Genomic DNA, 12,318 nt, shown 5'->3' with positions numbered 1-12,318 from the left:
CCAGTGTTAGACATCAGGAAGTTCAGGCTACAAATGTGCCTCAAGGGAAAGTGCCACTGTGTTTCAATGAAAATGCAATAGTGCTCAGCACTTAAAAATTATGTCTTGGGGAGTAGCAGCCAGTATGATATAGTAGTTTGAACTCTGGAGTACCATCTGGAGAACAGGTTTTGAAATTCCATTCAGCCATAAAACCTACTGGGTGACTTTGGTTAATTCATATACACTTAGCCTCAAAAAAGAAAACATAGGATCATCTTAGGGTAGCCATATAGAAAGTTATCAAAGGCAAACAAAAATAACAACAACAACAACAACAACATTTCCAGGAACCCATAGTCTCCTCAACTCTTATCCACCTATCTTAACTGCTGTGAGATGTACACCAATATTCTTGGAGATCTTTTCATCTCTTCCCAATTTGCCCCTTATTCTTTGACTTCTACTAAAAGTGAATTTAGCTTAGTCCAATGTTAGCATAACACCCTGGGAGAGCTTGCTAGCTCTAATGGTGTTCTTATAATGACACCTTACTTTGTTATTTTATCAATTAATGTCTTTACACACATGTGCACATAATGTCATTTTTTTTTGTTACCCAGGCCCTCATTACTGGACAACTCATGGTTTCCAATTTCTGGGTCCTCCCCGAACCATTGCAGACTTTGGGTTTCCTAGGAATGTGCTACACATTGATGCAGCTGTTCACCTAAAAGATGAAAAGAAGACACTCTTCTTTGTAGGAGATGAATATTACAGGTTCCTTTATCATTGCCTCCTCATAAAAAAATATTTTATTTTTTTAAATACTCACAAAATCGGAGTGGACGGAGATTGATGTTTTTGGTTTGTCATAATACTGGGGCTTGATATTACTCCAAGATGTCATCGGTTCGAAGCAAAGCACTTTCTAAAAACAGGTTACTAATCAGTAGGAAGGCAAAGAGATTGAGCATGGGTCATTATTTCATTTCAAAAGTAACAAAAAGTACTCCACTGGTGTGATGAATATTATTTTTCCAGTTGATTTTATAGGTTACTTTTTATACATTTTAAAATCCATTTTCAAATTTTTATGCTGCCCTTGTAAAAATCCTAGGAGTTTCCTGCTTTCCTGCAGTAGATTGAGCCAGTAGACCCACTGTAACCAGTGAGTCCTAAACTGAATATGTCTGATTTCAATAGGTCTATACAAAGTTTAAATTATTCTGGAACTAAAATACTATCTTTCATGCACATGCACACCCTTTCATATGCAGTAAACTTGCTCTTTCTCCACAAGATTTCATTGTATGCAACTTACTTTGATAGAGGTGAGAATTTTGTCACTAGAACTCAATGGACTTTAAGGTTTGAGATGTCATATTTAGAAGGGGACAAGCTTGTATTCTACTGCCTCGGAGAGTATTAAAATGAAGTCCAAAGCTGTCTTGAGGTCAGGATATCTACAAAACATACACTCCCAATGTGAGCTGCAGCATACATTCATATTTGTAAAACTCAATGGAAATTTCTGAAAAAGCTATAAAATCTGCTGAACCTATTAAGGGTATAGCCGATGTAGAACTGGGCTTGAGACAGAACGTGGAGCACTGAAGCATTCAGAAAGAGGGGACAGGAAATCAGCTCCCCAGAAGGTAACAAATACCTCCTCCTCCTCCTCACAGTTGAAACCACGGCGTTCCCATGAGAACGCTCACTTTCTACCACTTTGTTCCTCTGCTATGCTCTAGTGCTGATCCTTATCAGACCTGCTGTTGCCCATCCTGCCAGACAAGGTAAGAAAAAAATTCTGGATTCAAATCAATCTGAAATCAGTTGATCTTTGTGACTACTATCCTGGCCACCAAACACTACTGGGGTACCTGCATAGGTGCTCCACAGCAAACCAGCTCACTTTAATCCACCTCTTGACTCGGTTTAAATGGCTGTGCCCTAGGACAAAGAAAACTAACAAAATAAAATGAATGGAATATAACCTACCCATTTCATCTAACTGGAAGACATCATGCTTGGAATGGGTACTATTTGGGATTGGACCAGTCAGCATGACCAATAATTATCATGAATGAGTATTAAGGGAATAATACTCAAAATGTAAGTTTACAAAATTCTAGGTGTTTTTTACTGGCTTACATATATTTACCAAGAACCACAAGTTATAAATGGCAAATACAATGAGGCAGTCTACTGATCTACATATATATTTTTTTTAAAAAGGCAAGGGCAACCACTCCTTTTATGACCAACTTGTGGAGATGTAGAGATGTCTATTTGGCCACTATTGACCTGAAAGCAAAACTCTGGACTAGATGTCTTATGTGGTCTCATCACAAGACTGCCGAAAAAGGCTCACCTCACTTTGCCTTGCTGCAGGGCGTGGGAAGCCACCGCCCCTCACCCTGCATCGCTCAGCTCCTGCATCTGTTGATCCCATAGAGGGAAGTGTGGTGTGCACATCTCCCCTCCCCCCATGTTGCCACAGCAGTGGATCAGTTCTGCTTCCCTTCACCTACAGAGCCAGCACAACATCCTCTGTTGGGAGCTGTCCGGCTCCATGGGTGACTGGGGCTAGATTGAAGCATGTCACCAATTTTAGCCCCATGTGACAAGGTCTTTTTCAAGAAAGTATTTCTTATTTTCTTATGAGAAGGTAAACATAAAGCAATAACTAGATGATAAAGTAGGTCTAACACAATAAATCAATGCTTACACATGCTTGAAAGTCATTTTGAAACCAAGGTTGCAACTCTATTACTATAATTACAGTGGATTTGTTATTTAGGAACATTTTGCATAAATAAATGACCAGCAATAGACAAACAGACAGAGAGCTATTAAGATACATATAGTTTGGGCATCCTCTCTTATTCTCCTCTCTCTCTTTAAAGCTTTGATGAAGTAAAAAGGAAAATGGAGAATGATTTCCCAAAGAGCATTGAGGATGAGTTCTCAGGAATCAATGGCAGAATAGATGCAGCTGTAGAGGTGAACGGTAAGTCTATTCCATAGCACAAAAGTTCAAGCATTTTCATTTTTACATCATGGAAGTGGTCGTAGTTTTCACTGCAACCCACAGTATTCATCACATCACATCACATATGACTGATTCACTTGCTTTTAATGCTAAGAACCTGATAACTTTCCTAAGACAGGAAGACTGACCTTGCCATAGCTATTTCTGTATGCCAGACCATCAGCATGCTAACACTACAATTCCTTCTAAATTAGGCCCAAAAAAACATGACATCACATTCCATAGTTAAACTCTTGAAGTTTGAGCTCTTGAATGACTGAGTATGAAGCAGACGCACAAGTTCCACCCAACACCACTTTGAGTCTTCTCTGTGGAGAGAAAAAGCATGGTATAAATAAACATAACAACACTGTCTTGTTTGACCAGAGCAGTTTCTGTTACTTTTTACAGATCTTTCCTCAGAGTCAATCATTAGAAAAGGGTCCTCTGAAAGTCTGTGCCATTACATAATAGACACCCCCCATAGCAGCATTAATAGCAATAATTCATTAATATTCCACTTTCCCCCCAACATTAGAATTCTCAAGGTGTCTTAACAAAAAATAAAACAAATACAGATCAAAATACATGCAAAGGCACCAGTAAAATATATAAAATATTGGCTAGAATCCAGCTGGAAACTTACATCTTCATAAATTGATGTATGCGTGCAGGAATTAGAATTGGGCAATTTGAAAATGTCCATATTGAATAGATGGCTGTTGTTACTTTACCACTAAAGTTACCAATCCAGAAGACCAATGTGCACCAGGATCCATTGTCCTGAATCCAGCTAGGAAGTGCCAGTGCATATTGAGACATTCTTGCTCATTTCCCAGTATGCATCTTTGCAATTTACTGAGTTATTTTGTGTCTACATAGCTGTATAGATATAGCTGAGTATACATAAAAGTAATGTAATGTTCACCATTATAGATGATTCTGGGCATTGTTCTTTAAAACCAATCAAATTATATATAGAATTAAACAATTAAAAATCAATGAAATGATGACCAATAATAAAATGCAACAAGGCAATTAATGCTTGTGTACCCATTGGAAATTTCACCTTAATGGAAGTGTTTGGGAAAAAAAACTTTGAAAAGCTTTGGAGAGCTGCTTTTATTGTTACATAGAACAATATTGGGAGAATTGGACATATAATTTCACCTGGTATGATACAGCTTCCTATATAGCAAATAAAAAATTAATCAGCAGATGGTTTCTCAAGCTATTCTTCATTAGGGATGAAATGAAAATTCAAAAATACTATCCCCAAAATATTTTTCAAAGATTATATGGAAACCCAGATGAGGAAAAATCTATTTTGACAAGAGTCATTGCATTTCAATTCTTATTCTTAACACAATTTTCACTTGGTTGTTATGAACAGAAAACAGCATTTTCTTTGCAGAAAGACACATACCTTTATTCTGCACAAAAATGCTGTTTTGTTTGCAGAAAATGTAGTTTCCTGTGCAGAAATGTGTGGGTTATGCACAGAATAAGTTCCTAATTGAAGAGTTCCAGCACAGAAAATAGTATGTCAGCACAGAAATATCATTTTCTGCAGAGAAAAAGCTGTTTCCTGTGCAGAAAATATTGGTTTCTTTACAAAATCATCAAATATGAAATTTACACAGAATGACTCCTAAACTGTGAACACCATCCAAGATTGCACAATTTTCAAAGTCTTTTTGTCTTTCAGAGAAAAATGCTTCTCATTGTTTGAGAATGAAATTAGCAAAGAATTGCATTCCTATTCCTGATCCACCCTTAAGTTCAATTAAAAATAGCATACAATGACTTTAAGTTGACCCTTATGTGCAAATAACTTTGTATCCCTGCACAGGACTGTTATTATTCATGTTGATTAGGGAACACATCTCCCTTAAAAGCCTCAAAAGTCTTCTACAGAGTTATTTCACTTCTTTACTTAAGAAAGGTCCATTACGTGACCATCAAGAATCTGTCTTTTAAATAGTGGCTCAAAATTGTGGAAAGTCTGTTGAAGACTTGTTAAGGTGCATTTTCATTGTTTTAGGAGCCCTGGTTCCTTCCACAATTTTGCAGCATTCAGGTATCACTGGCTATTATTATGTGGTCTATGCTATTTTGTATTGCTTATTGATGAGGCTCTTATGCTATAATCTCTTCAAATGTTAGCTTCTGTTATTATCTCAACTTATTATTGTATTCTTCCTTTGATATTTTTATAGAAAAGAGATGCAAAATGCAAATTGAATGAATGAGTAGAGTTGGTAAATGGGGTTAGACGTGTTCCAGGCCAGAAGAATAACCGTTCTTATTTTTCATTTTTCGTCTTTCTTTTTCCCTCCCTCTTTCTGTAGGATTCATTTACTTCTTTTCTGGGCCTAAAGCCTATAAATATGACCGGGAAAAAGAAGATGTGGTTCACATTGTGAAATCTGGTTCCTGGGTAGGTTGCTGAGCTAAAGCAGACATTGGATGATCACAGTGAACTAGAAGAAATAATTGATCATGTCAGCAAGAATCAAAGACTTGCATTCCTTTTTTTATTGTCATCTTCATCATAATCAAACAATGACAAAAAAATCCCAGAAACAAAAAAGAGATAAGCACATTCACATCAACATCCTGATTACATTTTGGATAGTTTAATAAATTCCTCCATCCATAATTGTTATGGATATGTCCATGTTATGTGAGTAACTCTTTAAAGGTCTGCCCTATAGGCTCAGAGACATGGGCCCTACAACAAGGGAAATCAAGCCCCACAAGACTAAGCTGTGGAGGACTAATTTCCTCCTACATTATCTGGCAAAATTGGATTACCGAGACTTCAATGTAGTTGAACTTCCTCAAGCATCATCAACCAAAAGTGTGCTAAATGATTGAACAATAAGAAATATTGTTGTAATTCAGCCCTCTCTGCGATGATACAGACTCTCTACAATCTATCCTATAGCAACTTTCACTAGAGAGGAAGCTACGCAGAACATATGAAGGGCATTTCTAAGTTGACTTTGTACTTGGCAAAGTCTTCAGATGTTTGAATGATAATGGGAAAAGTAATTTGGACTCCACCTGTAAGTATTTGCAAGTAGGGATATTTAATAACAATCTGCTTGTCAATGTTGAAACTGGAAATGACCCTGGGAAGGGAGGAAGACCCAAAGAAAGGCCTTGTCTCAACAAGTTTCCTACCACCATGCCCCTTTGGAAGAATGATTCTTCATGATGTTTCCTGATGCTCCACTTTGCACCTAGAGCAATCCTAAATAATTGACACAGCATTGTTTTGGGGCAAGGGTAGGAATGGTGGCCATGGCCAATAGAAATAACTACCGATAGAAACATTACCATCATTAATTCAGGCAGCAGGAAGAAAAATAAGAATGACATCCACTGCCCATGTGACTCAGTAAGTCCCTACTCCCAATTGTAAAATAAACAAATGGCTCCTCTTTCTCAAAATCTCAAAAATATTTTACTTATTAGAGTGGCAAATCTGTAAGGGCTATTTCACCTAGTTTCAGATCACAGGTGAGTGTTTCTGTTTATTTGGATCAATCCACATAGACAGTGGAGATTTTTCAGTTTGCTTGTTTTCAGGGAAAGATTTAGATACAGGCAGTCCTTGAGTTACAAACATCCAACTTACAAATGGTTCACAGTTAAGAATGGGAACAATGCAACAGGAAGTGAGAGAAATCTATCCCTAGAAAGGGAAATTCACTCCCTTTCACTTATCATGGGGAAAAGATGTCTCACCTGCGGTGTTTTTTTTTTTTTTTTTTTTGCTATCTGTGCCCCTGTTCAGAAGATTTCACCTCACTTTCTCCCCCTGTGATAATTGGATTTTGAAAAATGTGGCTTGTTGTGGAAACACGGATTGGGGATAAAGCTTCAGTGGAGACACCTATTCCCCATGATAACTCTTTCAGGATTGAATTTCTCTTCCTAGGGGTAGATTTCTCTCACTTCCTGTTGTCTCAACCCTGTTCTTAACTGTGAATCATTTGTAAGTCAGATGTTTGTAACTCAGGGAGTGCCTGTACAAACATACTGTGTTTAAGTAGGATAAAATTAAGACCAATATGTTTATCCTACACATTATTATTCAATATATAGTAACAGTATTTTTTTTTCAAATTTACATGAAAACAAAATTAGCTATGAAAAGTGAAATGATCTGGAGACAATTTCTACATATACCATAGACTGCTTAAAAAGAAAGAAAGAAATTGCTTGGTTTTAACAAATCAACCTTGAACTCTCTCTAGAAGCTAAGATTACTAAACTGAGACTATTGTACACTGTCTATATCATGATAAGACATGACTCACTAGAAAAGACAATAATGCTTGTTAAAATGGAAAACAGTATGCAATTTAAAAAAAAATCACATTCCAGATGACAGACTCAATCAATAAAGCCATGGTACTGAATCTGTAAAGTCTGAGAGGGTTAATTAAGATAGGTGACCTGAAGACCTTTGAGTCATGGGGATACTATTAGTTGAAGTTGACAGGATGTAATCAACAACAACAAATCAATGGGGTTGCAGCTGTACAAGCCAAGTCAGTGAGGCCCTTAAGCATTTATAGTAATTGCACCATTGGCAGTAGAGCCTTTTTAGTGATAGTTACCAAGGTGTAAAATACTTTCCCTCAAGAAAACTGTTAGCTATCTGATTAGAACAAGAAATGCAAGCATCTTCGATTGAAGTATTATTCCTAGGTTAGCATGACATCTTGCTTATGGAGCCAAAGGCCTCCTTCCCCTTTCCAAGCAAAAGAGAATTTGTGTTGCACTGTAGCCCTGGAACACTTTTTCACCCAACACCACACAATGATCAGATAATCCAATAAGTAAAAGTTTATTAATAAAAAGAAAAGGGCACATTAAAAAAGAATAATCAAAAGTACAAAAAATAATTCCCAATGAGATCAAGAGTTCATCAGCTTTTGAACCAAGGTAACGAACAGCAATCCACTGAGATTTGAGTTAACACATAGCAAAAGAATCCTCCAGCAGGATATTGTTCAAATGTGATAGCCATAAACATGAAAATAGGAACACATGAAAGACAAAAACCTCCAACAACATGAAGTCATAAACAGAAATCAAACCAAGAATCTTGAAATACAGGAAACAGGAACTTGGGACTAGAAACTGAGAGCTGTTTCCCCTTTTTACAACATTGTTCCTACTAAAGTCCTGACAGCCCAGAAGCCACTTAAAAGGCTTCAATTCCCCCCATGACATCACTTCACACACACCTTTTTCTCTCCTTATCTCTAGGCCTCTGAGAAAAATGAGTTTGTTTTTGTTTTACATTCTGCCACCTAATTTCAAGGCAACTTGATCTGAAAAATCTTTGTCTCCCACATTCTCCTCCAAAGACCACTCTGGTCTATTCTCCTGGAAACTGATACCACTTTCTCCCATTGCCTGGGAAAAGCTAGGAGATTCCAAAACATCTCCCTCCAGGCCCCTGCTATCTTCCACAGACATTACAGGTTACAATCCATCATCCCCTTCCTCATCCTCTGAGCACTCAAAAAGCTAATCCAATGCTTGCCAGGCTATAACAATTTGAATGAGTGAGGGCTCTTCCAGACAGACCCTATTTCGCAGGATCTGATCCCAGGTTTTCTGTTTATCCCAGATTATCTGGTGGTGGGGACTCATATAATCAAGTTTAAAGCAGAATCTTTGAGTTTAAAGCAAATCAGATCCTGGGATATAAAGCCTGTCTGGAAGGGCCCTACACGTTTGGAAACATTCCTCTTTTTTTAAATAAAAAAAGTAGAATTACCAAGTTCTGAAAAGTGTTCCTTGCAAAGTCAAAGAAATAAACAATATGTGGGTAGGGGTTTTCTTATCTATTTTAAAGGTTGAGGCAGACCTTTTTCTAAACAGGGTAATTTATATCTTAACTATGTCTATCAATATTTTGAAGTATTCAGTTTTGGAATAATCCCATTTTAACTACTTACCATATTTCTATAACAAAGATCGACCACTTAGAAGAGCAGGACATTTTTTCGTATGCTCCCAGATCTGTGAGTTTTTCTTTGTGAAATCCACTTGGCTTCCTGCTATTTTTCTTAGATAGAAAGACAAACACATAAGCAGATGGCCAGAAAGATAAATAGACTTTTCTTATCTTAGAAGCCTTTTAGGGGTTATTCAGAAACACATTTTTGACAAGTATTCTGAATTTGTTTTGAACAGTTTCATTTCATCTCATTTTATATGGTTTTGTTTGGAGCTATTATTAAACCCGTGAATCCTCTTGGAGACATTTGTTATTGTTATTGAAAGGCAGTATATGTATACCAGAAATACAGTTAATCAATAAACAAAGTTTTAATGGCCTCTTGGATATCTGTTTTAAGATTCAGACAAATCAAGAATGGGTTTACAATCCAAGTACCCTGCTTGTTGGCTATGTTACTAAAAGAGCAACAAATAATATTTTCATGGGGAGGTGGGTCTGGAATTACTTCCTATTCAAAGACACTCCACTAGGAAATATCCATGTTCAATAAAGCTGGATCTCCAGGAAAAGCAAAGATAAGATGTCATTAAGGCCACTATGGCTCAAAACAGCTTAGAGCTATAGCCCAAGTGAATAATTTTATCAAGCTATGGTTGAATCTGAAAATCTTCTCTCCATTGAATAGCCCTTAACAACTGTGGAAATGATCTCCACCTATTTCAATATAACATACTATTTCTGATTTTTTTTTCCAAATGTAGGCATTAAAATTTTACATTTGAAATATGGAAAACTTCTATTGAACCAAAACATGAGGCCATTCAGCTGTGACAGGATGCAGACATTTATTTTATTCTAGAGACTACTGAGCCTTCAGCTAAACTATCACTTGTGTGCTGACAACCAACCTATGACTAATTTAATCTTTCCAGGTTGACAAATACATGTAGAAAAATCTGCTTTCCATTTGAATCCACTCTGTTCCCACACTAATTTCTTCTGTTGTTGCCTGTTTAGAGAAAGATACTGTGTATGTGTCCTGAGACGCTCTTCTCTTACAACAAGAAGTGCAGACTCAGATTCCAAGTGTGTTTTCATGAAGAGACAGTCTCCTTCCATTTACACTGGACTGAGAAAAGAGGGAGTAAGGGGCAAGGAGAATGAATGAAGGAAATCTGCTCACAGCACATGCCTCTAATGGGAGAAAATTCAGGATCTCTGACTGTTTTCAGAACATTTACTCTGTATATATCCTTGATCTCACAGCCCTTACTGACAGGCCCTATATCCCAGGATCTAATCCCTGGTCTTCCATTTATCCCAGATTATCTGGCAGTGCAGACTCATATAATCCAATTTAAAGCAGAAAACCTGTGATCATATCCTGAGATATAGGGCCTGTCTGGAAGGGCCCTCAGACACACTGTCCTTGGCTCCTACTTGGAAGTTGTAGAGCAGGAGTAGGCCACTATGGTCCTCCAAAGATTGTTGGGTTTCCAGTTCCACCATCTCTCTTCATCAGCTTTGTTGTCTCAGCCTGATGTCATTTGCAGTCCAGTAATGTGAGGCCAGCCACAGCTGACATTCCTTGGCATTAGACAATCCAATAATAGCAAAATTTGAGAAAGTTACTTTTTGACTATCACTTCCAGAATCCCACCACCAGCTTGGCCACTGGCTATTCTCCATTGTGTTTCTGGAATTGTGGTCCAAATGATAATGTCTCCACACTTGGAATCAAAATTAGCACTGCATCAGAGAAAGGTATTCTCAAATTGGCATTTATGATCATTTTGATCCACTCAATTAAGCAAAGTCATATTAAATAAAATAAATAAAATAAAACAATACAATGCTAGATTCCCGGGTTGTTTGTATAGGTTTGTGGGCTGTTAAAGCAATCCAATCTCCTAGTGTGTATATTGAGAACTCATAGTATCAGAAAAGTAGCAAGTTATGTTCACAATAAGGCTTATTTGAAATAATTCCAAGAAGCATTGTCACACCGTTTTCTGAATAACTGCAGCCCTGATTACCAAAAGCAAATAAAATTGAGCAAACCTGACAAACAGCAAAAACTTGAGGAAGGAAAACCACAGCAAAGAGCATGAGAGCTCTTCTCAACTCAGAGAAATGCATGCATTCCCACGATGGGGCCACAGGGTGCAATAGGTCAAATCCTTATGCCGGCTGAACTGCTGACCTAAGAGTTGGCGGTCTGAATCTGTAAGATGGAGTGAGCTCCTGTCTGTCAGCCCTAGCTTCCCATGTGGGGAAATGAGAGAAGCCTCCTGGGCGTCCCCTGGGCAACAACTTTGTTGACTGCCAGTTCTCTCACACCATCAATTCGCTTCTGACACCATTTTTAAAAATGCATTCCCACACCACTGTTCTGTATAAGCCAACATATTTTTTTAAAAAAAAACATATTGGAAGGCCCTGAGCCTATGTTGTTTACTATGAAATAATCCCACTGAATTCTGCAGAGGATATAATGGATCTTTTTCCAACCTTAAGGGGTATTTTTCAATTGCCTAATCGTTTTTAAGTCTTGGTGGTCACAGAAGAACATTTCATAATGAACCATTGGCCACTAATTACAGAAAGGGTGGAATTTTAAAAAAGTATTTCCTGATCATATGACTCTCTTTTGAGATATTAAAAATAAGTATCTTACTACTTAGTGAGACTTCTTGTGCTGTGGAATGTTTTATCAGTCAAAGACCTCAATGTTGATATGCAGGTTTAAAGATGGTGATGTTGAGATAATATCAAATAACAAATTTTCTTCCTGCAATATTTGCAAGCCCTATATATGTATGTTTATATCTATCTAGACAGCTCTCTCTATATATCTGTGTGTATATTTGTGTGTACATTTCCCCTGCAATATTTGCAAGTTCTATATATATTCATATCTATCTAGACATGTTTGTATATATTTGTGTGTGAATTTTCCCCCTGTAATATCTGTAGCCCTATATATCTATATTCATATATATCCATCTAGACATCTCTTTATATATAGATAATTATATCTATATAAGATTTGCAGAGACTTGCAAACATGTGAGGGGAAAATTCATATATAAAAATAATGTATACATATAGATACAGATGTACAGGTACATGGAAATCTCTAGATATCTATATGTATATAGGATTTGCAAAGACCTGCAAACATATGAGGGGAAAATTCATATATAAAATTAATGTAGATAGATGATAGATAGATAGATAGATAGATAGATAGATAGATAGATAGATAGATAGATAGATCTAGTTACATTGGGATTGCAAAGGCTTGCAG

At 37.1% G+C, this 12,318-nt stretch overlaps 1 protein-coding gene across 1 annotated transcript in view; it reads left to right on the top strand.

Annotated features, from left to right (window-relative positions):
• mmp20 (matrix metallopeptidase 20) overlaps positions 1–9,334 on the top strand; it is a 33,805-nt gene extending 24,471 nt beyond the window's left edge. The window contains exons 8-10 of the mRNA XM_008108051.3: positions 603–759; positions 2,892–2,995; positions 5,368–9,334. Coding sequence (XP_008106258.2) covers positions 603–759; positions 2,892–2,995; positions 5,368–5,468 — 362 coding nt within the window. The 3' untranslated portion in view covers positions 5,469–9,334. The remainder of the gene's footprint in view (positions 1–602; positions 760–2,891; positions 2,996–5,367) is intronic.
• The last annotated feature ends 2,984 nt before the right edge of the window (positions 9,335–12,318 follow it).

This window comes from Anolis carolinensis, chromosome 3 (genome assembly GCF_035594765.1).
Source record: "Anolis carolinensis isolate JA03-04 chromosome 3, rAnoCar3.1.pri, whole genome shotgun sequence".
In the NCBI taxonomy this organism is placed as follows: domain Eukaryota; kingdom Metazoa; phylum Chordata; class Lepidosauria; order Squamata; family Dactyloidae; genus Anolis; species Anolis carolinensis.
The sequence above is the reverse complement of the archived record's forward strand: the minus strand, read 5'-3'. Positions and strand labels throughout refer to the sequence as shown.